The sequence below is a fragment of the Aegilops tauschii genome, chromosome 2, assembly GCF_002575655.3.
Source record: "Aegilops tauschii subsp. strangulata cultivar AL8/78 chromosome 2, Aet v6.0, whole genome shotgun sequence".
NCBI classification, from domain to species: domain Eukaryota; kingdom Viridiplantae; phylum Streptophyta; class Magnoliopsida; order Poales; family Poaceae; genus Aegilops; species Aegilops tauschii.
The window spans coordinates 270,090,694-270,118,153 of record NC_053036.3 but is presented as its reverse complement, the minus strand read 5'-3'; the positions used below and the strand labels follow the sequence as shown (position 1 = coordinate 270,118,153).

The following is a 27,460-nucleotide window of genomic DNA, read 5'->3' as shown; positions in this document are numbered from 1 at the left end:
ATATTACTCATAGTGAGTAACTAACTATGTTAGTCAAATCATCTCTCTTCATTAGATCATTACCACATAAATAAATTTACTGAGTTAGACCTTATTCGACCTTATGTTACTGTTGAAATTACCATTCTCAGCCTTGTTACTGTTGAAGTTACTCCCACTATGGGCAGTCTCAGCCGCCTCTGTGCCGGGCTGCCAGCACAACAAGAGCAGCAGGCCAGCAGCCCCACGTAGTGGCCCTTCTCGAAGAGTCCAACCCAATCAAGGCTCAAAGAGACGGTAAACCGGTTCAGTCAAACCAGCGGTCTATTCTTTTAGCGTTATATAACAATATATGGGAAAAATGGTCTTTTCATGTCACCTGAGACCTTCACTTGTCAAAATGGACGAAAAGTGTCACATAGGAAGAAAATTTGCACTTAGTGTCAAATAGGGAAGAAATTCTTATTTTGGGCAGCAGAATAGGAAAGCAAATTCAAGAAAGCGCCAAGTGAGGAATTCTCTCAACTATCCGAGGAGCATGGTTAAGACAGATGCTCAAATTGATTTCACATTTTGGCTTGACGACAGCAACAGTTAAGATCAAAGTTCATCTAGACTCCAGACAACACAATCCCATCGGCTGGAGGCTCCGGCCCTTGATGATAAGACGGATCTTCCTCTGCTTATAGGTACCTAAAATGGAGACCATGCTTCAGTTTTACATCTTAAATGCCCTTCTCTCGGAACTGTCTTCTTCCATATCCGTGTCTTCCGAAAGTACAATTTCCACGTCCCTGGTATCCCTTTTTAATACGTTGCCTAACTTCGCAACTGCTTCGGTCTGCTGTTGCAATGCCTATTTTGTGCAGTTAAAAATTCTCAACTTGACAGAATACCAGGCCATAAAAATGGACAGACAAAGATTAAAACCTGCCCTTACCTCAAGAAGCTCGGTAACATTCTGCTTATCGACTTTGGTTGAACTCGGAATATAGATGGGACCACTAGCGCAGCCGGCGCTTGCAAGAACACGTGAGGTTGAAAGAAGATTATAAGCTCTCTTCGATAGATCACCGCCGGTTCCTTTTATCTGTTTACAGAAGATTCAAATAATCAAAATCCATAATCAACCAAATGCAGAACTAATAGACAGGTAAAAGAGCTAACCTGCTTTATTATAGCAACCAATCTTTCATATAAATCGGCTTCCTCTTTCATTAACGGAACACGGAAACCCCGGTTTTCCAAAGCCTCCACTATTCTCATGATCTTTATCAGGAGTTCAAAAAATATATAATGGTCAGATACAAGACATGAATAATGAATTTGCATTTCCTATGCGCATTTTTAGTTATGAAAAAAGGAGAAGAAATATCACCCTTAGGAGGCGCCTCTCAATAACAAGCTCTTGATGCTTCAACCGTTGGATCCAGGGATATGTGTCAGCTTGGAAATGTCTTTGCAGCTACAGTTGAGTCTTTTTTTATGCAAGATATTGATTCCTGGACAAATAAATGAAAATGCCACGATATGATTATACCTTCTTAACATTGGAGTGGGTCATGCTCAATCTTTCAGTATCTGAAACAAGAACTTCATCTTGGAGCTGCACAGAAGGAAAAAGGGCTATAGTAAACAGATCTTGTCAAATGTCAACAACCCGGCAAACAATATTACTGTGAAGAGTACTAACTTTTTTCGTTGGAACACACGGAAAAAAGGGACATAAATTTGGGGGGAGGGGGGGGGGGGGGGGGGGGGGGGGGGGGGGGGTAGAATCCCACGAGCAAAACATGAATGACCACACTGTAACCCACACATTACATCTGTCTGAGTTGCATGGCGACATTTCCTTGTATGCCTGGAGCCCTGGATACGTACTAGAAAAAACATACTCCCTCCATCTACTAATACAAGGCCACTTCATATTTTATGTCTAACTTTGACCATTAATTTATCAACAAAATGAGAGTTATATGCCATTGGATGCACATTTGAAAGACTTTCCGATGATATATTTGTTATGACATACAACCCATATTTTCTTGACCAAAATTATAAGTCAAAGTTTGACACGAAAACGAAGTGGCCTTGTATATAAAAATGGAGGGCGTACAAGTAATAGCTGCGTTATGGCTGCTAAGAAAACAGAACTGGCCTTAAGTACAGCAAACAATCAAGACAACCAACAAATTGTTCAACTACTGCTGTTAGGTAAATAATATTACAAATTGTTCAGACAGGACATTTTGGTTGGAGGTAATATTCCCTCAGCCTGGCAGGTTCATCATCCACCCAGTACTCATAACCAAACGGGTGTATGAGAGTCGAAAACTTGGATGATCGAAACACATCCCTCTTCATCCCGAAAACCAAATGGACCCTATATGAGGAAGGAACAGGAAACATACGACGTGGGGCAGTAAGCAACTAAGGTAAGCAGAAATTCAGCAGGATTAAGTTTACTTTTGAAACTTTGCAAGGACATAGGTCATGCACTTACAAAGATCAGTATGTGAGCATGTCATTCATCGGAGCAGCAAATGCGCTATGTTCCATCTTTTAAAAGCACATGTTATAATAATATGCATACCAACTATACTTCTTTGTACACAATAAAGGCATCGTTATTCAATTCTGACAATACCATAAATGACATTCAAATTTGATAAACGAATGCCCAGAAAGGTTCTCAAAATACGTATGCATGCAAAATGTGGAAGATGCATCCCATGCTGAGTATTCCACTCTGCTGTAAGGTCTTCATAGAGCAAGGAGGGTACCACAGAGATGGATAACATCAAAATAAATGGAATTCTTTCTTTTCTTGAGTTCCATTTTAGATACTCTTCACTCTACATCTCGTATTTTGGTATACAAGACGGAAAAAATAACAATTTTACAGACTTAAGTAAGCTTTTGTAATTTTGCAGAATTTATTATTCTCAAATGGGGTCAGCTTTGAGCCCTTATCTTTTTGCCTTGGTGATGGATGAGGTCACAAGGGATATACAAGGAGATATCCCATGGTGTATGCTCTTTGCAGATGATGTGGTGCTAGTTGACGATAGTCGGACTGGGGTCAATAGGAAGTTAGAGTTATGGAGACAAACCTTGGAATCAAAAGGTTTTAGGCTTAGTAGAACTAAAACTGAGTACATGAGGTGCGGTTTCAGTACTACTAGGCGCGAGGAGGAGGTTAGCCTGGGTGGACAGGTGGTGCCTCAAAAGGACACCTTTCGAGATTTGGGGTCAATGTTGTTGAAGGATGGAGATATTGATGAAGATGTGAATCATCGCATCAAAGCCGGATGGATGAAGTGGCGCCAGGCTTCTGGCATTCTCTGTGACGAGTGCCACAAAAGCTAAAAGGCAAGTTCTACAGGACGATGGTTCGACCCGCAATGTTGTATGGCGCTGAGTGTTGGCCGACTAAAAGGCGACATGTTCAACAGTTAGGTGTGGCGAAGATGTGCATGTTGAGGTGGATGTGTGGCCACACGAGGAAGGATCGAGTCCGGAATGATGATATACGAGATAGAGTTGGGGTAGCACCAATTGAAGGGAAGCTTGTCCAACATCGTCTGAGATGGTTTGGGCATATTCAGCGCAGGCTTCCAGAAGCTCCAGTGCATAGCAGACGACTAAAGCGTGCGGGTAATGTCAAGAGAGATCAGGGTAGACCGAATTTGACATGGAACGAGTCCGTAAAGAGAGATTTGAAGGACTGGAGTATCACCAAAGAACTAGCTATGGACAGGGGTGCGTGGAAACTTGCTATCCATGTGCCAGAACCATGAGTTGGTCGCAAGATCTGATGGGTTTCACCTCTAGCCTACCCCAACTTGTTTGGGACTAAAGGCTTCGTCGTTGTTGTTGTTATTCTCAAATGGTCATATTTTGGTATACAAGACTTAAAAAACAACAATTTTATAGACTTAAGGTAAAAACAACAACTTGCTATCCTTTTGTAATTTTGCAGAATTTTATTATTCAAAATCGTAAACCTACTGTGAAGTCCACATCTGTAATTTTTCAAGGTCTTAAATGATAAACCTTTGGGTATTGCTGTATTGATAGTTGATGAACACTAATGTTGCATCAAATAAATTGCAAAATTCATCAAAAGAACAAGTACGAAAAGCAACCATACTGATGAAGAACAATAAAGAAAATCAGAAGTCAAATCAATTTTGAATTATTCTACACACTTCTAATCCATTTTAGATAAGCTGATCCTTAAGTCATAGGTTGTTGTAGTAGTTGTTTCCTAAACGTCCATCCTAATATTTTGTATATGGGAGTGGTCAAAAGCCCACAGAGTTACAACAAAATCACACAAAGTCACATGCCTGAAGAAAAAGAAAATTACAATGAAGCCTCTAGAGGGCACGTGTATGATGTCAATCCTGATTAGAGGACACCGCATCCACCAAGCTTCATGTGGTTGGAGAGGTGTTGTTGTATTTGTTTTCCTATCATATGAGGATAATGAGAGTCTTCTAGCTATGAGTAGAAGTTGAACCTTAAGTAATGTTCTATAGTCTTCTAGCTATAAGTAGAAGTTGAGATGTGAAGGCTTCCCAAAGACCTATAAATAGAGGTGCTCACCTCTAGTTTGTATCCAACCTATGTACCAACTGTTAGAAAAGAATTGTGCTGTGTGTGTAGTTACCATATTGTATAGGAACTTCTTCACTGATTTCCCTCTTGTGTTATATGTACCGGCTGTTGGCCTTGTTAGGGTTAGGTACCCAACCGCCGCCTCTGGTCGCCACCACCATCCCTCTCTCCATCGAGCATCCCCTCTTCCTTCTAGGCCAAGGATGCCTCTGGCCAGGTCGATGCCATTCTAGGCCCTGGCACTGTCCTTCCCGTCAGGCGCCGCCAGCCGCCTTAACCTCTACTTGTCGTCATCAAGCCCTTGGCGGTCCAGGTCACAGCTGTTTCAAGACCTGCTAGAATGGCACCCCCTCCACCACCACCGGAGCTGTCCCAGTCCCCTGATGTCCTGCTATCTTCGACGGACAGAACTACGGGGACTGGGTGCAGCACACGAAGCTGCACATGAGGGGCCAGCTGGTCTAGGAGCGCCTCACAGGTTTTCTGCCCTATCCTCTGCTACCCACTCCTCCGGCTGAGGTGGTCTTCAATGTTGATGCGGATAATACCAAGCAACGTGAGGTGCTCGATGCCTTTAAGGAGGCCACTGAAGAGTACTAGAATCAACTCCACCTGTACATGCAATGGACAAATGATGATGCTCGAGCCTCATCTTGGTGAACAGCATGGATGTCGATCTCACCATGGATGTGGTGGCCCTTATCACTGTGTATCAGATGTGGGAGCGCCATCGCCGTCGCTACAAATCTACTAGGGATGCCATGTATCTCTTTGTTGTTCGTCAAGAGTAACTACTAAAGCTGGAGGTTTGTCACCTCTACGACTTCCACACTTGCCTCCGACTGGAGTTCAAGCAGAGTCGTGCTCCGCTGTTGGCATGCCACCCTCGGCTCTCTACTATGGAGGGCCTTGCTGAGGTGCGCTCTGAGGAGCTGCATCTACACAGCACGGGCTTGTTGCCGTCCTCTTCAGCAGTCCTGGCTGCCCGCACTACACCACCGCTGCAAGGTGGGCCTTCTCCTACACCGGTGGCAGCAGCCTCCAATAGAGCCTTCAGCACCTACTGGAAGCAGGATGGTCACATGATCATGGAGTGCATTAAGAGGAAGAGACAGGGTCGTGGCCGTCCTCACAAGGACTCAGGAGGCTCCTCTGTTTCTCATGAGGGCTCCCTTGAGAAGGTTCACCAGGAGATGCTCACCTTGCTGCGCCACCTTGCTGCTTCTGCACCATCCTCAGGTTCTGCTGGTCAAACGTCTGGTCCACCACCACACTATTCGTCAGGTACATCTTTGCCCTGGATTCTTGATTCTTGGGCCTCCTTCAACATGACACCACACATACATGACCTTTGTGTGGTCAACTTTGTGCCCTCTCCACTTCCCCTTCAGATAGAGGATGGCACTTCTCTTCCTCTTGCAACATGAGAGATTCTTTTTGCATCTTCTTTCATTCCTTGTTGTTTCTTATGTTCCTAAATGACTATGCAAAACCTCTGTCTGTTGGTCAACTTTACTAACTTGGGTTGCCGTGTTATTCAGGATTCTGACTCTTGATGTGTTCAAGATCATTGTACGGGGACTTTGGTTGGGATCGATCCCCGGTGGTACGACTCTCCACATCTTTGGGAGCTCGACTGGTTGCGCCTTCCTTCTGCTGCGTCCTCTAGCCAGTCGGACATAACCACCCCTTTTGCTTCAGCTGCCACCACCACCACATCCTTCGCTCAGTGGCATCATCGACAAGGTCACATTTGTGGCTCTCGCTTGTCTTCTTTGGTTAGGAGTGGGGTTCTGGGTATGTCTCCAATGATAGTTCACTAAATTGTATGGGTTTAAGCTTGGCAAGCAGATACAACTCCCCTATCCCTCTAGTAATTTTGTTTCTCAGTGACCTTTTCAACTTGTTCACCCTGATGTATGGGGTCCTGCCCCCTTTGTTTCGAAAGGGATTCACAAATATTATATGATCTTCATCGATGATTTTCTCACCACACTTGGATCTACTTGATGTCATCTCGTAGTCAAGTGCTTCAAAGTTACAAGTCTTCCGCTACCATGGTTCGCATTCAGTATGAATCCTCCGTTCGAGTTTTTCGCACGGATTCGGCTGGCGAGTACCTATCTCGTGAGCTTCGTGGTTTTCTTGCTGAACAGGGCACCCTTCCTCGGTATTCCTATCGAGGCGCCCATGCTCGAAATGGGGTGGCTGAACGCAAACATCACCACATCCTTGAGACTATCTTCTGTTGTTTCTCAGTGACCTTCTCAATTTTGTTTCTCCTACACCGGTGGCAGCAGCCTCCAATAGAGCCTTTAGCACCTACTGGAAGCAGGATGGTCACATGATCATGGAGTGCATTAAGAGGAAGAGACAGGGTCGTGGCCGTCCTCACAAGGACTCGGGACGCTCCTCTGATTCTCGTGAGGGCTCCCTTGAGAAGGTTCACCAGGAGATGCTCACCTTGCTGCGCCACCTTGCGGCTTCTGCACCACCCTCAGGTTCTGCTGGTCAAACATCTAGTCCACCGCCACACCCTTCGTCAGGTACATCTTTGCCCTGGATTCTTGATTCTGGGGCCTCCTTCAACATGACACCACACATACATAACCTTTGTGTGGTCAACTTTGTGCCCTCTCCACTTCCCCTTCAGATAGAGGATGGCACTTCTCTTCCTCTTGCAACATGAGAGATTCTTTTTGTATCTTCTTTCATTCCTTGTTGTTTCTTATGTTCCTAAATGACTATGCAAAACCTCTGTCTGTTGGTCAACTTTACTAACTTGGTGTTGACGCTCGAAAATGGCATGATCGCAAAGAGTGACTTGAGGCTATAATGATATGAGGTTAAAATTATGAGTTCATGTCACCAATTGATGGCCCTCTTCAAGATGATCGAAATAAATATGAAGATGGACCAAAACGGAGCTCAAGTGCAAAAGATATGGCGATTTTGGAGTTACCCGTGTTGACATCAGATTAGAAAATGGTATGGAACGTTATTAAGACGGCCTCGGATGGAAAAAAAAATTCATGAAAGTTCTTCGTCTCGTCGAAATGGACGATTTTGGTATAAAGATCGTCTTAATCCAAGGTCGTATGCAAAAGTTACAATCAAAACTGTGTGCTGCAGCACTGTATGGCCGGATCATCCGGACCGGGGTCCAGATCATCCGGCCGGGGGACGAAAAATTGACCCAAACAACAGAAGCTAAAAGTTGAAGCCGGATGATCTGGGTCAAGTCCCGGATGATCCGGGTAAAGGCCGGACAATCCGGGCAATCGTCCGGACGTCCGGACAAGTTTTTCTGCTGCAGACTTTAGAAAACGGCCCGAAACACCTCCAAGATGGCCTCGGATCGATAAGTGTTCAACATGAAAGTTGTGCGTCTCGTCAAGACGGTTGATTTTGATATAAAAAACGTCCAAATCCATGGTCGTATGTGCATTCTAGAGCCAAAACAGTAAGCTGCTGTCAGAAAACTGGGCTAGGCCGGATCATCCGGGCCTAGAGCCGGACATCCGGGCCGGAAGTCGTGAAAAGTCCGAATTTGGCTAGATTTTGATGATTTGGACGACAAGGCAAGTCCTTTTCTTGTACGGGAAGTCCATCCGCCTCTTATATAGACGAGGGGTGACGGCCGATTGAACAACAACACACAATCGCAAAACACATCTACTTTTTACCCTAGTTTTATATCTCTCCCTTGTTCTTTCTCTCTCGTTCTTCGTTCGTTCTTCGTTTTGAAGGGCAGCGATCCTCGAGGCTCTAGGGGCGGGCGAACCGACCTAGGGCAGCCCATAGCCGCCGCGCGTCCAGACGGGGTCCCTCCCGGGCGCGTGGGGTTTCGGGTGCTCAAAAGCGCCCGCCGGATTGCTTGCGTACCGCGCTTCCGGACGGGTCTCCTTCGACGTGAGCTGCGGTGCATCACCCTCGGCGTTGGAGGTACACGGTGACGTGTTCGTGTGCGAATACACTTTTTGGCGACTCCGCTGGGGACGAAAGATCAAGAATCATCATCAACCATGTCTAATCTCCCCAAGCCCTCAGAAGTTGACGCCGATAACATCATTAAGCCCGGTCTTGATGAACTATCGGATGAACATCGCCAAGCCTACGAAGCGCGCAAGAAGCAGCGTGAAGAGGATTTTGAGGCGCTCAAGAAGAAGCGCGAGGAGGAGGATTTGGAAGTGTTTCTTTCAAGTTTCAAGAAGGACCGTCAAGGCAACATCACTCCGGTTGGAAACATCAATTTTCCTCCCCTCATCGACGAACAAGATGTAATCACTGTGAGTAAAGTTTTTTCTCCAGAGCAAGTGGCTGTGATTGAAAGTCTTGTTAGTAAGGGTAATGTGATGGCATACAATTCTTTTGTGGCTAGTGCTAATGCTCAGAAAAATATGCCTCCATCATCTAGTGGTACTGTTGGTATATCTGAAAACCCTAGTCCAACTTTACCTATTTCATCGGCACCTCCTATACAACAACAATATAGTATGCCGTTGAATTTTTACCCTAGTCAAACCAACCAGCTTGTGGCTGCACCTACATACCCTAATCCTATTATGAGTGTGCCCAATTCGGCGTCAACGCCGAATCACTTTGTCACACCACCCATAGGCGCAAGCATGTTTGGTCTTCTGCCGAATTATGGTTCGGCGCCCATCCCACAAGTTGCACCAATAGCTAGTACTCAGGTTGCTCCTATGTCATTGCCACAAACATCTTCATCTCCTATGTCATAGCTAGTACTCAGGATCCAATTTTAGCTAAATTAAGGGAGGATTTGCATAAGATGTTTCTAGAAACTTTCGGAGACGAGCCGAAAGTAGAGAGTCGTGTGTACCAAAAGCCTTATCCTGAACACTTCGATGCAATTTCTTACCCTCAAGGTTATAAGGTTCCTGATTTTGTTAAATTTAGTGGTGAGGGTATGAAAACAACTTGGGAGCATGTGAGTCAGTATCTAGCACAGTTGGGTGAAGCAGGTTCCATAGAAGAATTGAAAGTGCGTTTATTTCCATTATCTTTAACTGGTACCGCATTTTCATGGTTTGCTGCTTTACCACATGGCTCGATTCTCTTATGGTCGCAGTTAGAGCAAAAGTTTCATGATCACTTTTATAGCGGCGATAATGAGCTAAAGTTGTCACATCTTACATCGGTTAGGCAGAAACATGATGAATCGGTCACCGATTATGTCAAGAGGTTTAGAGATATAAAAAACCGATGTTATAGCTTAGTGATAACTGAGAGAGACTTGGCAGATCTTGTTCTTAATGGTTTGAAAACTCACATTAAAGAGAGGCTAGAAAGTTATGAGTTTTCGAGCATTAATCAAGTCTTACAAAAAGCTTTGGCCCAAGAGAGTCAAAGTAAAGAGGTCCATAGGTCTACAACCGATCGTCCTAGAATGCATATGGTTGAACACGATGATGATAATTCGGACGATGAGGTTGATGTCTATACTACTGAATTTGTTTGGTCCTCAAAGGCCAAACCCTATATGTGCAATGCTCTTAAGCCGATTCGCAAGAATCGTGATGAGCAGATGAGGTTTACTTTTGATATATCAAAGTGTGATAAAATATTTGATGCTCTCTTGCAAGATAAGATGATTAGAATATCACACACCATACCGCCGTTTGAGGAGCTGAAACGGCGTGCTTATTGCAAGTACCATAATTCATTTTCTCATGCTACTAACGATTGCAATGTTTTCCGACGACAGATACAATCGGCCATTAATGACGGACGATTGAATTTTGCTGAGATGCAAGTTGATAAACAACCCTTGCCGATAAACACCATGGACTTGGAGGGAAAGAAAATGTTGATTCGGCCTAGCATAGCCGAATCTGCTAACAAAGATAATGTTGTTATTGGTGAACCCAGGAAAGGCAAGGAGGGCGACAAAGTATTGGGACGAGAGGTTGTGCTTGATAAGCAACCCGATGGCAAAGAAATATTGAAGATCACCATAAAAAATCCTTCACTCGGGGGGCAACCACAAGTACAAGAAGATACTCATGTTAAATTTATCAAGCCCAAGAATTCAGAAGTTTGCAAGTGGGAAAAGAGCAAAGCTAAGCGCAAGCGAATCAGGCCAACTTTTGATATGTTGCTATCCAAATATGCAAGTCAAGCGGCCGGTTCTAGCTCTAATCGGCCATCACATTCAAAGCGTTCAAGATTGCCTCCAGAGCAAGAGTTTCGACAATATGCAAGGCCATATGGGTCATGGGCACCGACACCATTGATGTCACAACCCTCCTATGCGCCATATTACATGAGAGGCTTCAGTGGAGGATGGGGGCAGCCCCCAATGGCTCCTTATGCTTTCCCTATGGGGTGGGCAGCACCTAGAAGGCCTGCTCGCGAGAGGCTTTATTGTCCCACACAAGGCCGTTTGAGCTATGGTGCTAATCGGCCAACAAAAATTTCTCCAAGTAAGGCCAATAAAAAAGTGTGGCGTGTTAAGTCATCTAATGCGGAAATTTCAGAATGCGACAAGCAAAAGGAGATCGAAAAGCCAGCTGTTGGTAATCTGGCTACTTCTAATGGTGATATTGTTATTGTTCAGCAGGGTTCCATGGTTAGTGATCATGAGGCGAGCACAAGCAAGGCCAAACCAAGGGATCCCAAATATACTCAACCTGAGTGGTGTCCTCCCGGTTTAACCAAGACCATGAAAAGGATATTACAACGCATGAGGAACCACGAGAAGGTAGAGCACAGAGGAGAGGCAAAGGGACGAATTGTTAAGTGAAATTCGGCCCATGGCACTCACAAAACAAGTGTGGAGGCCTAAACAAAAAGAAAACGCAGATACTACATTAGCTACAGCAACACATTCACCACCAAAAGAGGATGATGCAACCCCTATTACATCGTCCACACCACCTGAAACATCCCCTTCAATTGAGGAAATTTTAAGCCCAATATACACATTGGGAGATGAAGATGAAATGGTGGATTACAAATCTACGCCGGTTCGGGAAGGTATGGATATTAATATGGTGTATTACTTACTTGCCGAGTTTCGTGCTATAGGTGAAGAAGGGGAGGTAGCCCAACTGGATTTTGGTCCTAAGAACGCTATCTTCGAGAAGCCAAAAGAACCGGTGAAACACTTGAAGCCATTGTACCTCAAAGGTCATATTAACGGATCGCCAGTTGCTAGGATGCTCGTTGATGGTGGTGCTGTGGTAAATCTTATGCCCTAGTCGGTCTTCAAGAAGTTGGGGTTAGATGATGATGCATTGATGAAGACCAATATGGTACTTAATGGGTTTGAGGATAAAGAAAAGACAGAGGCCAAAGGTGTGATGTGCATGGAACTCACCATGGGAAGCAAAACTTTGGCCACCACATTCTTCATCGCCGAGGTGCTATTATGTTATATTAGGCCGCGATTGGGTTCATGCTAACCAATGTGTGCCATCTACCATGCATCAATTTTTAATACAATGGGTCGATGACGAGGTAGAAGTCATTCACGCGGATAATTCGGCTTGTGTTGCTTTGACCGATGCATCGGTGAATTGGAATCATCCTGATGTTACTTGCTTAACAGGGCGTGACCTCTCGGAGTTTGATTTCCTTAGTGCTACGAGGAACGGGTTCATTCCCATCTCTTTAAAGCCGATTGGTGGTAATCGGTTCCAAGGTATGATGTAAACAAGAAGTTAAAATCAAGGGCCGATATAGAATTATCGCCCTAAGCATAAACATGGCCGGTATAGAAATTATCGCCCTAAGCGCATATAAATGGCCGATGGAGTGTTGACATCGTCCTTAGACCAACGTGTTCAAGATATTTTTCGGCACGCTAGCTTTGCCGAAAAACAGGGGGGCATGTGTTGACGCTCGAAAATGGCATGATCGCAAAGAGTGACTTGAGGCTATAATGATATGAGGTTAAAATTATGAGTTCATGTCATCAATTGATGGCCCTCTTCAAGATGATCGAAATAAATATGAAGATGGACCAAAACGGAGCTCAAGTGCAAAAGATATGGCAATTTTGGAGTTACCCATGTTGACATCAGATTAGAAAATGGTATGGAACATTATTAAGACGGCCTCGGATGGAAAAAATTTCTTCATGAAAGTTCTTCGTCTCGTCGAAACGGACGATTTTGGTATAAAGATCGTCTTAATCCGAGGTTGTAAGCAAAAGTTACAGTCAAAACTGTGTGCTGCAGCACTGTATGGCCGGATCATCTGGCCGGGTCCAGATCATCCGGCCGGGGGACGAAAAATTGACCCAAACAACAGAAGCTAAAAGTTGAAGCCGGATGATCTGGGTCAAGTCCCGGATGATCCGGGTAAAGGCCGGACAATCTGGGCAATCGTCCGAACGTCCGGACAAGTTTTTCTGCTGCAGACAGAAAACGGCCCGAAACACCTTCAAGATGGCCACGGATCGAAAAGTGTTCAACATGAAAGTTGTGCGTCTCGTCGAGACGGTTGATTTTGATATAAAAAACGTCCAAATCCATGGTCGTATGTGCATTCTAGAGCCAAAACAGTAAGCTGCTGTCAGAAAACTGGGCTAGGCCGGATCATCCGGGCCTAGAGCCGGACATCCGGGCCGGAAGTCGTGAAAAGTCCGAATTTGGCTAGATTTTGATGATTTGGACGACAAGGCAAGTCCTTTTCTTGTACGGGAAGTCCATCCGCCTCTTATATAGACGAGGGGTGACGGCCGATTGAACAACAACACACAATCGCAAAACACATCTACTTTTTACCCTAGTTTTATATCTCCCCCTTGTTCTTTCTCTCTCGTTCTTCGTTCGTTCTTCGTTTTGAAGGGCAGCGATCCTCGAGGCTCTAGGGGCGGGCGAACCGACCTAGGGCAGCCCATAGCCGCCGCACGTCCAGACGGGGTCCTTCCCGAGCGCGTGGGGTTTCGGGTGCTCAAAAGCGCCCGCCGGATTGCTTGCGTACCGCGCTTCCGGACGGGTCTCCTTCGACGTGAGCTGCGGTGCATCACCCTCGGCGTTGGAGGTACACGGTAACGTGTTCGTGTGCGAATATTTGGGTTGTCGTGTTATTAAGGATTCTGACTCTTGATGTGTTCAAGATCATCGTACGGGGACTCTGGTTGGGATCGATCCCCAGTGGTACGACTCTCCACATCTTTGGGAGCTCGACTGGTTGCGCCTTCCTTCTGCTGCGTCCTCTAGCCAGTCGGACATAACCACCCCTTTTGCTTCAGCTGCCACCACCACCACATCCTTCGCTCAGTGGCATCATCGACAAGGTCACATTTGTGGCTCTCGCTTGTCTTCTTTGGTTAGGAGTGGGGTTCTGGGTATGTCTCCAATGATAGTTCACTAAATTGTATGGGTTTAAGCTTGGCAAGCAGATACAACTCCCCTATCCCTCTAGTAATTTTGTTTCTCAGTGACCTTTTCAACTTGTTCACCCTGATGTATGGGGTCCTGCCCCCTTTGTTTCGAAAGGGATTCACAAATATTATATGATCTTCATCGATGATTTTCTCACCACACTTGGATCTACTTGATGTCATCTCGTAGTCAAGTGCTTCAAAGTTACAAGTCTTCCGCTACCATGGTTCGCATTCAGTATGAATCCTCCGTTCGAGTTTTTCGCACGGATTCGGCTGGCGAGTACCTATCTCGTGAGCTTCGTGGTTTTCTTGCTGAACAGGGCACCCTTCCTCGGTATTCCTATCGAGGCGCCCATGCTCGAAATGGGGTGGCTGAACGCAAACATCACCACATCCTTGAGACTATCTTCTGTTGTTTCTCAGTGACCTTCTCAATTTTGTTTCTCCTACACCGGTGGCAGCAGCCTCCAATAGAGCCTTTAGCACCTACTGGAAGCAGGATGGTCACATGATCATGGAGTGCATTAAGAGGAAGAGACAGGGTCGTGGCCGTCCTCACAAGGACTCGGGACGCTCCTCTGATTCTCGTGAGGGCTCCCTTGAGAAGGTTCACCAGGAGATGCTCACCTTGCTGCGCCACCTTGCGGCTTCTGCACCACCCTCAGGTTCTGCTGGTCAAACATCTAGTCCACCGCCACACCCTTCGTCAGGTACATCTTTGCCCTGGATTCTTGATTCTGGGGCCTCCTTCAACATGACACCACACATACATAACCTTTGTGTGGTCAACTTTGTGCCCTCTCCACTTCCCCTTAAGATAGAGGATGGCACTTCTCTTCCTCTTGCAACATGAGAGATTCTTTTTGCATCTTCTTTCATTCCTTGTTGTTTCTTATGTTCCTAAATGACTATGCAAAACCTCTGTCTGTTGGTCAACTTTACTAACTTGGGTTGTCGTGTTATTCAGGATTCTGACTCTTGATGTGTTCAAGATCATCGTACGGGGACTCTGGTTGGGATCAATCCCCGGTGGTACGACTCTCCACACCTTTGGGAGCTCGACTGGTTGTGCCTTCCTTCTGCTGCGTCCTCTAGCCAGTCGGACATAACCACCCCTTTTGCTTCAGCTGCCACTACCACCACATCCTTCGCTCAGTGGCATCATCGACAAGGTACATTTGTGGCTCTCGCTTGTCTTCTTTGGTTAGGAGTGGGGTTCTGGGTCTGTCTCCAATGATAGTTCACTAAATTGTATGGGTTTAAGCTTGGCAAGCAGATACAACTCCCCTATCCCTCTAGTAATTTTGTTTCTCAGTGACCTTTTCAACTTGTTCACTCTGATGTACGGGGTCCTGCCCCCTTTGTTTCGAAAGGGATTCACAACTATTATATAATCTTCATCGATGATTTTCTCACCACTTGGATCTACTTGATGTCATCTCGTAGTCAAGTGCTTCAAAGTTACAAGTTTTCCGCTACCATGGTTCGCATTCAGTATGAATCCTCCGTTCGAGTTTTTCGCACGAATTCGGCTGGCAAGTACCTATCTTGTGAGCTTCGTGGTTTTCTTGCAGAACAGGGCACCCTTCCTCAGTATTCCTATCCAGGCGCCCATGCTCGAAATGGGGTGGCTGAACGCAAACATCGCCACATCCTTGAGACTATCTTCTGTTGCCCCCCCCCCCCCCCCCCCACACACACACACACACTTTTGGGCTGAAGCTGTCTCTAATGTTGTTTATATCATTAATATTCAGTTTTCTGCTCTCAGGGGGATACCGGTTGATCATCTAGGTGATGGTCCAGCTAATTATAGTGCTATATGCCTTTTGGGGGGTGCCCTCAATATGTTGAATGTGTTTTCCTTGGCTACAATTTAGAGCACAAGGGTTACCGTTGTCAAACCCTATTGCTCAAAGACTGGGGATCTCCAAAGATGTCACTTCTGACAAGTCTCGCCACCTCTACCCTTGTCATTCTTCTACTGCCACCAAAGAGACTATTCCTTCGTCTGCTCATGAGCTTCAGCTTACACAGGATGAGGTTTCTGTTCCTGACTCTCCTACCCGGGTTGAGTCATTCACTCTCTCTCCTTTTCCATTTGTCTACTCCCATCGTGCTCAACACCCTTCTCCCTCTGATGCACCACCTTCCCTTCCACTCCTTCCTCGTTGGGTCCCGTTCCTTCAGGGTCACCTACTCCCCCTTGCTCCTCAGTATAATCCGAGTGATTGCCACTCTCCAACCTCCTATGTTGTTGTTGCTACCACTATTGTTGAGTCGTATCACGAGGCGGCTGCGGAGAGGCACTTGGGGCCTTGTACCACTGCCTACAGGCATTAGACCCATCACTTGCAAAGGGTCTACAAGGTTAAGACAAGTTCAGATGATTCTCTCGAGCACTACAAAGCTCGTCTTGTTATGTGTGGCTTCCAGCAGGAGTATGGTCATGACTATGATGAGACCTTTGCTCATGTTGCTCAGATGACCACTCTTCACGCTCTTTTGGTTGTTGCAGTTGTTCGGTAGTGGTCCATCTCTCAATTGGATGTCAAGAATGCATTCCTAAAAGGTGAGCTGTGAGAAGTGGTCCATATGCAGCCGCCTCCTGGATATACTCTCTCCAATGGCACTGTTTGTTGCCTTTGGTGCTCTCTTTACGGGCTGAAACAAGCTCCTTGTGCATGTTTCGACGTTCCTCCGACGCCATCACAGGGACTGGACTCTCTGCTAGTGCTCATGATCCTACTTTGTTTATTCACACTTCTCATGCTCGCACTCTTTTGCTACTTTGTGTTGATGACATGATTATCACAAGGGATGACCACCAATTCATTGAATTTGTCAAGAGCCGCCTAAATGAGCAATTCATTGATTTTGTCAAGAGCCGCCTAAATGAGCAATTCTTGATGCCTGATTTGGGTTCTCTTCACTACTTTCTAGGACTTGAGATCATTTCTTCCCTGAAGGCACTTATTCCAAGATCTTCCGCCTCACTGATCAGTGCACGGTTGACACTCCTATGGAGTTTGGTCTTCATCTTCGTCCTATTGAGGGTGAACCCCTTGCGGATCCCGCTCACTACCATCATCTTGTCGGGAGCCTTGTCTATCTAGGCATCATTCACCCTCACATTTCTTGAGTTGTGCACATTATGAGTCTGTTTGTCTATGCTCCCACTCAACTTCACTACAGCCATCTTCTTGTTCTTTGTTATCTTCGTTGGAATGTGACACTACTTATCCTTCCCTTGCTCCAGCTCTCTTTAGCTTCAGACCTGCTGTGACGCGATCTGGGCCACAATGATCGCCGCTCTCTCTCTCTCTCAAAACTATTGTGTTTTTCTTGGCTCCTCTCTCTATCAAGAAGCAGACTGGTGTATCTCGCTCCAATGTTGAGGCTGAGCTGCGAGTTATGGCGTCCGTGAATGCAGAGATCACTTGGCTACGTTGTCTTCTTCAGGACTTTGGTGTTTCCACAACTGCACCGACCCCTTTGCTCTTTGATAACACTGGGGCGCTCAGCATTACCCGTGATCATGTGAAGCATGAGCTCACCAAGCACGTCTGTGTTGATGCCTCCTACATGCGTCCTCAGGTGCAAGAGCAAGAGTGGTAGGTGGCCCAAAAGTATGTGCCCTCGAAGCTTCAGCTTGCTGCTTTTTTGACAGAAGGTCAGACATGGTCACAACACAGCTTCTTCCTGTCCAAACTCGGTGTCCAAGATCCCCCTTGAGTATGAGGGGGGAGGGGGTGTTAGAACAGGGTTGTGTTTTGTGTGTAGTTGCCATATTGCGTAGAGGCTTCTTTGCTTATTTCCCTCTTGGGTATATGTACTAGTTGTTGGCCTCATTCAATACAAGAAGCTTAGTTCGTAACACCCGCTACCTACTTCAGCTTGGTGTTTTTATATAAAATAATGGACTAGATCTTGTGTTCTTAGTTTTGAACTGAACCCATATGCTGCCATATCACCAATATTTGCATCGAGCGATATTCAGCTCGGCACGTTGAAGTAGTTCCTTCACCAATAGTGTTGTACACTCTGCAGCAGCAAGGTGGAGTTGTTCCTCCACAACCTTGTGCTACTTGAGGTGATACCAGAGCCTTGTTGATCAATAGTAGTTCTCGGTGTCCTCTTTGAAAGTGAGTTGTAGCAAGTGATGGAGCAACGGGAGAAGAGGATGGATGCAGCGTAACAACAACACACTAAAACACTACATGAGGATCCTAGCGGAGATTTGATTAGCTAGTTGAGATGATAAGAAAGGATGTTCCACATGTTGCCAATGAAAATGTTGTAGCTAACGTCGGCTACGGAGGTTGCAGGGTGGGATACTCAGAGAACACAAGGGTTGCCGCCGTGTAGGCGTCGTGGTAAAGTAGGAGGGTAGTGGGGAAAGATTGGAGAATTAGAGGGGTAGAAGAGAACAATAGATAGGAACTAGGTATTTCATTGCTTGCCTCCGTACAAGGGGGATACATCCTTATATACACCCTTTAGGTACTTCAACAAACCCTGGATACTTCTAGACTAGGCTGGATCCATCTAAGAGACAACTAGACTGCCCACAAATAGAGTCTTCTACTAGGACACATACACCCTGGATACTTCTAGACTAGGTTGGGTTCATCACGGAGATAACTAGAGGTCTTCCCACAAACAGATTCTTCTACCAGGACGCACACACCCTGGATTCTTCTAGACTAGCTTGAAGACAACTGGACTCTAAGATGACACAACATTACTCCCCCCTTGCAGATACAACTCGTCATCCAGCTGTAGTTCATGGCGGATCTTCCTCGTCGTCGCCATCATTTACTTCAAGGCAAAAAAGGCGTGGGCGACGACGGCCTCTTGAGAACCTTTCATCGCAATTTGAAATACAATCTGTTTTCCCTTCTTTCTGCCATCTCTGCACTTGGCAATCGGTGGACGTGTGTTCTTCCCCAAAGGAGCTTTAGCATTCCATATCTTGTTATTGTTCGATAGGCATGGATGACTTGTCATTGGAGGCCGTAGCTATGATGGTTGCTCGTTATTCATACACACATGCTAGGCTCATGGCCACTTGTAGGCCAGAAGGGTTATGAAGTTCCACATTGACTCGTAGTAGATCAATCAACCTGGACGTGAAAAGTTGAACCTGCTGCGGCATTGAGAGGGGGTCAACACGACAAAGTAGTGCTTGAAACCTCTATGTATTTTGCAACAGATCCCATCTGTTTGAAGCGCGCAAGTTCTCCTAGTGGATTGGTCCGAATAGGAGGACGAAATTGTAGTTGGCACCGCTCCTTCGATGCTTTGCCCCTAAAAGTTGCTCACCGGTTCAACCAAACCAGCGGGTCATCCTCACCACTAAATTATAGAAAATCCAATTTGTCGTATTCTCGGTGTTAGCAACATGAACCACCGATGGAGGAACATGTGGGACACCAGACTTGAGGGGCCTAGGTGGCATTTGTTGCAGTGGAAACAAAAATCATGTCTGTGAATTGGGAGGCACTATCCGTAAGCCTTGCATCTCGTGCGATGATGTGATGATGTCTGGGAGCATGGCACTTGGTGTTGTGCCAAGATTGTGGAAAATACATAGGAGAACCTGGGTACCAGCGCACCCTATATGCGAAAAAAAATAGTAATTCAAAAGAAGTTCAAAAAATCTCAAAACTATTTTGGTATCCAACATGATCAAATACTGTAGTCGTATAAAAAGATTTGTCAAATAAAGACTTTCGTTGTATCCTGGGTCGAAGATTCAGCAAAAAACGCTATATACAAGTACTATTCACGCTATATTGTCGTCATAAACTTGTCTTTTTTGCCCGGAAGTCAATAGGAATCATTTCTTGTCCAAACTTTTTATATGAGTACAATACCTAATCATGTTTGATTTGATTCCAAAAAAGATTTGGATTTTTTTTGAACTTTTTTTGAATTACTAAATTTTTTGCGCATATAGGGTGCACGGGAACCCGAGAGCACCAAGTTCCCGTCCGCGTTTGTGTCGTCACTAGGTTGGCGGCCAAATCTGCTGATTTGTTGCCGTTCAGGAAGGGTAAGGATGGAGGGCGCTACAAGATGCCATCGCCTCCTCCCGGCACACCTGACCTCTCCTCAAGTGCCTTGACTCGCAGATCCAGCGATGCAAACTCCTTGGTGAATTTGTCGCTCAGCTATGCGCTGCCAAGACTTCATCATTAGAATTGATCTTTCTTTCAGGCACATCGTCAACCATGGGCTCTGGCGCTGACCCCAGATGTTGTAGGGTGGTATACTCGGAGGACAAGAGGTTCGTCGCCATGTAGGCGCCGTCGTACAGTATAGGGGTAGTGGGGAAAGATTGGAGAATTACTAAGGTAGAAGAGAAGCATAGGTAGAAACTAGATATTCATTGCTTCCCTCCTTACAATGGGGATACATGCTTATATGGACCCTTTAAGTACTTCAACACACCTACTTCTAGATGGGTCCATCTAAGAGACAGCTTTCATCTAGGAGATGTGATAAGGATCAACGTGATGATCCTATAGTTTTTGCCCGATCTTTCACCGCAAGACAATTAGATAGCAAACCTCTAATCACGTGATCAATCCATGCAACCTGAAGATGAGGAAACAAATCCAGCAAGCAACATGAAGATGAATAACACGCCTCTAACCTTGGCACGATAATCATTGATCACACAAGGACCTTCATGCAATCATCACTTTATTTGATAAACAGCAGCGCCGTCCCCGGAGGGATGATTCACCACGTGGACACAATGTTCAAAACTCGATCTAAAAATTTGACCCCCTCTAAACCTAGCCACTGGCCTCCTTATATAGGCATCTAGAAAACTAGTCGGTTGGACAGGCCCACACCGAAACACACAAAATAAAAATCCTAAGTGGCCCATATCATGACCCGAAAATAAAATAGATAAAACTAGAACCGACCAAGTACATGGTTCAGTCACCCCCTTTGGCACACCTCTAACTTGAAGGAGTCCTGAAGTTGGGCTTCACCTCCTCCTTCATGGGAACAACATGAGGTACTGGGATGCCCTCATCATCCTCCCCCCGTTGAGAAGGCGTTGTCCTCAACGCTGGAGGGTCTTCTCTAATGAGTGGCATCAAATCAGCAACAATGGCACGCTTCGCCGCCATCTGCAAGTCTCGCTGACCTGCCACACCACCTCCTCCCTCTCGGCTACCTATACTTGTCACCGCCGGTGGCACCACCTTCCGTCGACACATAAGCTTGGACTTAGGCGCCAACAGCTTCTTCTCCACTGTCGATGGAGCTCGTTGTCGCTGAACGTGGAACTTCTTTGTACAACCCTGCAAAATAGGAGCAATGCCCGGGCCACACAATTGACGAACACATCCATCTTTGCCTGTGTGCATACGCGTAGCTGCTCCAACAAATCTCCCCCCAACTGGTCCAACAAACATGCGGTCTACTACCCGCTCCTCCATAAGCACCGAGACACGAGCAGCACAACTATCATCTGTCTGAACACCTTGGCCGACACAAATTGGAAGTGTAGGACTAGCTGCAATCTTTGTCATCTCACCACTAAGAGGCTTGGCATCAACCGACTTGTCACCAACAGGCACAACTGGCTTGTCATCGACAGGCACAGCTGAAACAATATCAGTACTGACACTCCACCCATCATGCTCCTCCTTCGGAAGCTCAACTATCCTTTGTTTTGGCTTGGCCTTGTGCACTTTCTCCTTGCGCACCACCAACACCACATCCGACTTGATATGATCATCTATCATAGGCTTCAACGTCCGTTGTTTGCCATCATGCAAAAAATGTATATGTATTTGCTCTCCCAGCATGGATAGCATTGTGATCATACTGCCATGGACGCCCAAGTAACAATCCACACACCTCCAATGGCAATACATCGCATTCCACCTCATTAGGATACTCACCAACTGTAAATGGCACACGCGCCTTATGTGTAACCTTCAGCATACCGCAGCTATTCAACCACTCTAGATGCTTAGGTTCAGGAATACACCAAGTGGACAACCCCAAAGATGCCACCATTGCCTTGCTTATGCCATTGGTACAGCTACCACCGTTAATCATCAACTTGCCCTTGATCATGCACTGTGTCTGAAATAAATTCCAACGCTGGCCTCTATCAACTGTCATGCAAGCATCACCATGTACCCGCTTGAGTTGCACATTCAGCCCAATCAATGGTATAACGTCATCCATCAAAATCGTGTCAACATCAGCCTTGTCCTCCTTAGAACCAGTATGCGTTGTCGCTGCCTCGTTGACATCATCTATCTGAACCACAGACGTGTCCTTGCAAATTACCTTCGCAGAAGTGCGAAGGCTGCACAGTATGTGCGGGAAAAATTGTAATGAGCTTTCTTAATTCCGCTTGCATCTCTTTAATGATCTGTTGTATATCAGCGATATCAGTTCGAGCCAGCTCCTTAGGGCAACTCCAACGGGCAGACCCAAACGGACACGGATTTTGTCCGCTTTTTGTCCGTTTGGGTGGGCCAAACGGACATCCGTGTCCGCTTTTGTATTTGGGTCAGCTGATGTGCCCAACGGGGTGCAGACCCATTTGGACATGTACGTCCCGACATTTCAACAAACACCTGATGGGCCGCCGCGCTCGCCATGCTCCATACGCGCCCGCAGTCGCGCTTGTGCTCCTGCCGTGCTCGCCGCCGCGCCCGCATCCTGCCTTGGCCGCGTCCGCCGCCTGCGCACCCCGCGCTCACCTGCTACCACGCCGCGCCCGCGTCCAACCGCCAGCACGCCCGCATCCGGCCTCGCCCGCTTCGGCATCCTGCCGCGCCCGCCGCCGTGCCCGCGAGCTCGCCGTACCCGCGGTTTGGACGTGCGCGAGGGGGTCCCGAAGCTGCACCACGGCCACCACGCGGCGCGAGCGTGGCGGTGCATGGCGAGCGGGGCTACCGGGGCAAACGCAGAGGGGCGCATGCCGCGACGGTGCAGGGCAAGCGCGGTGGCGCGGGGCACGTGCGGCGGCGGTGCAGGGTGAGCGCAGCGGGGCGAGCGCGGTGGCGCGGGGCGAGCGCAGCGGGGCGCGGGGCGCGTGCGGCGGCGATGTAGGGCGAGCGCGGTGGCGCGTGCCGCGGCGGTGCAGGGCAAGCGCGGTGGCGCGGGGCGCGTGCCGCGGCGGTGCAGGGCGAGGGCGGTGGCGCGCGGCGCGGCACGGCGGGCGCGGCAGGCTGCTGCTAGCCAGCTAGCTAGCACGCGGCCGGCTAGCTAGCTAGCTCGCTTGCATGCACGGCCCGGGCAGAGTAGCTGCTACGCCAGCTAGCTAGCTCGCATGCACGAAGGCCCGGGCAGAGTAGCTCCGGCAGGGGACGGGGGACGGGCGGGGAGTAGCTCCGGGGGCCGGCGAGGAGTAGCTCCGGGCGCCGGCAAGGAGCATAGCGCGGAACGAGATCTGGTGCGTGGGTGGTGGGCCAGTACAGAGAAAAGGAGGACAGAAAAGTGAGCCTATGACAAGTAGGCCATATCTCGCATGCAGCGGACGGAGCGGACGAGGAGCACGCAGAAAGCGTCCGCTTTGTGTCCGCCACGGACCCAAATGCAACCCAAATTTGAGACCGAAATGGGTCCGTGCGGACACAAAGCAGACGCAAAATGGAAATGGGTCCGCGCGTTGGGCAGTCGTTTTTGTCCGCGCAGACCCAAACAGACATGGGCGGACGAAATGGGTCACCCCATTGGAGTTGCTCTTAGACTTCTCATCCAACCGAGAAAACCATGTGGAAGGCATCTTCCAATTTGCAAAGAGAATAAAATCACTATTTTTTTCTGTTAATTAGACTCACGTACAAGGGAACCAACGTGAGTTGGTAGAGAATTTCCGATCTACTAATACGTACGTGTGTCCAACTAACCAGATTAATCCAAACGCCAAACGGCTGCTTCTCTACTTGCCGATCGTTCTTTCCTCACACAAAATTGCAACAATAACTGGGCCAAAAAAATAGTGACGTAAAGCCAATAACAATCCGATCTGTACCTCTCTCTTGATCTTGTTCCTTTTTTTATTTCTCACACGAAAAGCTCCACCAAAAGCGGATAGATTGATCTGAAGCAAACTCCTTTCTTTTCTGTTATGGACCAGACTTTCCCACGTACATACGCTAACCACCAATTCCTATCCAACACTAAAACAAACAAACCGATCTCACCAAAAAAACTGATCAGATCCGTGCGCAAACCCAGCTGCTCCGTTTGAATCTTTTCCTCGCTTGATCCTGGACTGCACGCACAAGAGAAACAGATCCAATCTGATCGATCGGAAAAATAAGTTCTGGCGCCTGTATGTATTCCGAGAACAGAGGAAATCGATCTTGTCACAAGTGAAACGGAAATCAATTAGACCCAATCTTCAATCTACGTGCAAACTCCTCGGCGGCACCAACAACTATCCACAGCAGATCTTCAAAGCCTCAGGAATCTACGAGTGCTATAGCAAACACCAGCAGATCAATTTCAATAAGACGAACTCGCGGTGACAAACCCAGTAATCTGATACCACATGATAAGGATCAACGTGATGATCCTATAGTTTTTGCCCGATCTTTCACCGCAAGACAATTAGATAGCAAACCTTCCAATCACGTGATCAATCCACGCAACCTAAAGATGAGAAAACGAATCCAGCAAGCAACGTGAAGATGAATAACACGCCTCTAACCTTGGCACGATAATCCTTGATCACACAAGAACCTTCACGCAATCATCACTTTATTTGATAAACAGCAACGCCGTCCCCGGAGGGATGATTCACCACGTGGACACAATGTTCAAAACTCGATCTAAAAATTTGACCCCCTCTAAACCTAGCCACTGGCCTCCTTATATAGGCATCTAGAAAACTAGTCGGTTGGACAGGCCCACACTAAAACACACAAAATAAAAATCCTAAGTGGCCCATATCATGACCTGGAAATAAAATAGTAAAACTGGAACCGACCAAGTACATGGTTCGGTCACCCCCTTTGGCACACCTCTAACTTGGAGGAGTCCTGAAGTTGGGCTCTCCTCCATCATGGGAACAACATGAGGTACTGGGATACCCTCATCAAGATGACTGGACTCTTCCCGCAAACAAATTCTTTTACCAGGACACACACACACAGACACACATTAGATACTTCTAGATTAAGCTTGATAGACAACTGGACTCTAAGATGCCATTCATTACAAGAGGAAGATGTTCGACGACGAAGATGGGGGTAATCTTGGAGCAAGAGTACCACAACAACGTGCAGTTTAGCGTACTTCAAGAAGGTCAGTGCCTTGAAGAACCTGATCTCTATGCATATCCTAGAGTACCCAACCCTACATATGCAAGAGAAAGAAATAAGGTGAAAGTTGAGATCCCTACTTTAATGCGGTGTTGATATTGAAGTGTGCCTTGATTGACTATGTAAAGTGGAGACTTTCTTTAAGGTCATGAATAGTCCAGAAGATCATAGAGCTCCTTTGGTCACAAACAAGCTAAAAGGTTAGCAAAGTATAGACTAAGAACTTGAAAGAGGTTTGCTCAATCTACCTTCCCCTAAGGGGATCAAGACCTCCATCTGGGAGAAGAATTCCCAATGATTACAAGCCAGCCCTCCTCTCTTTGGGTTGGGGAAGAACTATTTCTCAAGACCTCCATCTCTTTTAGATTTGGGGATGAACAGCCTCGTCTTGCCTTTTACCATTGCTTGCTTGTTGGATCTAAGTTGCACATCATGTATTGACTTTGTGCTATGAGTGTGTACTTGGTAGTGCATTTTTGCCTTGTGTGTGTTTCCTCTTGTTCTTTGTGTTCAATTGTTCATCCATGAATCCAATTCCAATTATGAAGATCGGCCAGCCCTGCGGCTTGCCTCGTATCAGATCTTGGACTAGACCTTGTGTTCTAAGAGTTCTGGACTGAACTTCTGCTACCACATTGGCCTATATTTGCATCTTGAGCGATATCTACCACAACACTTTGAAGTAGTTCCTTCAAGACTTGTGTTGTACACTCGGTAGGGGCAAAGTGGAGTTATTCCACCACAAACCTGTGTTGCTTTAAATATTTGACGTTTCATAAAAACCAAATCAACACCATAAAACCATTTTGATGTGTCATCCAAGTGTGGCATGTAATCGCTCTTCAAGGTAAAATGGTATGTTAGGAAAAAACTAATGTTACCAACAATGAGAGTAATAATATGGATATCCTCTCCTGTATTGAGCACTATGTTATTTATCATCTACATTTCCAAGTACATATTGAACGAAGGTGAGTTAGAAAGTTCATATATAAGCATTTTTGGTCAACTTTTTACAGCTATCAACATGTATGCGGAAGTATGCCTACATATTGAGGCTGTAAAAATCAGTACTTTGTCACGGACAATTCGTCACATCCAATGAAAGGTGTCTAGTTTCAATAATGGTTGCTAGTATACCTTAAGCCGGCAGGAGAGATCTTTAAACCCCTGCACAAGTTGAGGCCATAGCCTCTCCCTGTCCGCACTATCCATGCACTCAAGCTTACCCATCGCCTCTGCCCACATGATCTACACTCACAAGACCACAATTAACACGATCATGTTATGATATCCAGGAACAGCACCACGAACGGCAAAAACATGGATTGAACTAATTTATCCAACTACGCACATCAGATGCTGCTACAGGCTTCACCCTTTGTGAAGGATCTGTCACGCTAAACAATAGATGCTGCCATCAAAACAGACAGAAAAGCATAAAAGAAGTCACATTAACCAGGATCTTTGCAACACAAATACCAAAGTTGCTAGGAGAATCTCACCCTAAAAGCATAGCGAGGGTTGCCTGGGTCCTCCTTGTACGCATCCACCATAGCCTATAAGAACTTAAAAATACCAAGTTTTCGAACCGTTCCTTCCTCAAACCATTAAAAAGGGGCCAACATTTCTACTAGGGTTGCGGACCTGAATGTCGCGGTCGGAGGGCGAGAGCGGCAGCGGCGCAACTGGGGCCATCTGGGTGGTAATCTGCCCGCCAGCCCCGCCGCCGAAACCAAAAGGCGAAGGGGACGGAGTCACCTGCTGCTGGAACCCAAAGGGTGACGGCGATGACGACGGCGGCGCTCCGAACGCCGGGGTCGACGATGGCGTGCCAAACGTCGGGCTCGAAGTGGGCGTCCAAAACGACGGCGTAGAGGAGGGTGCGCCGAAGGCAGGGGTGGATGAAGGGACTCCGAAGGCCGGGGTGGACGACGGCGCGCCAAATGCCGGCGTGGAGGAAGGGGTGCCGAAGGCAGGGGTAGTGGAGTGAGTTCCGAAAGAGGGCGTAGAAGAGGGCGTCCCGAAGAGGGAAGGAGAGTTGGGGGTCCCGAACATGGCGGCCGACGCAGGGGACCAGCGATCACCGGCGGCGAGGGTTACGGGGTTTAGGGTTTCTCGGGGAGAGACAGCGGAGCGGATCGACCGGAGCGGAGGGGCGGAAAGAAAAAGGAAATGC

At 46.9% G+C, this 27,460-nt stretch overlaps 1 protein-coding gene across 3 annotated transcripts; it reads right to left on the bottom strand.

The window, feature by feature from the left end:
- Nucleotides 1-346: 346 nt before the first annotated feature.
- LOC109767648 (nuclear pore complex protein NUP54) lies at nt 347-27,460 on the bottom strand. Of its 3 annotated transcripts, XM_020326381.4 has the most exons (9): nt 26,929-27,460; nt 26,787-26,840; nt 26,636-26,695; nt 26,422-26,532; nt 1,520-1,585; nt 1,358-1,444; nt 1,147-1,248; nt 920-1,069; nt 347-835 (listed from the first exon to the last, which is right to left on the bottom strand). In XM_020326381.4, the coding sequence occupies exons 1-9, from the start codon at nt 27,337-27,339 to the stop codon at nt 698-700; spliced, it is 1,179 nt and encodes a 392-aa protein (XP_020181970.1). In that variant the 5' UTR covers nt 27,340-27,460; the 3' UTR covers nt 347-697. The 3 variants fall into 3 exon arrangements, with proteins under 3 accessions (XP_020181970.1, XP_020181971.1, XP_040254768.1); XM_020326382.4 differs by lacking the exon at nt 26,636-26,695; XM_040398834.3 differs by lacking the exons at nt 26,422-26,532; nt 26,636-26,695.

Bases quoted from the DNA above. Each gene is read 5' to 3' on its own strand.
- LOC109767648 (XM_020326381.4), bottom strand. From the start codon at position 27,339: ATGTTCGGGACCCCCAACTCTCCTTCCCTCTTCGGGACGCCCTCTTCT. The intron at 1,586-26,421 runs GTATACTAGCAA...CCTTCTGTGCAG, and splicing joins ATCTCTCCTGCCGGCTTAAG to CTCCAAGATGAAGTTCTTGT. The intron at 1,070-1,146 runs GTTAGCTCTTTT...TTCTGTAAACAG, and splicing joins TGGTTGCTATAATAAAGCAG to ATAAAAGGAACCGGCGGTGA.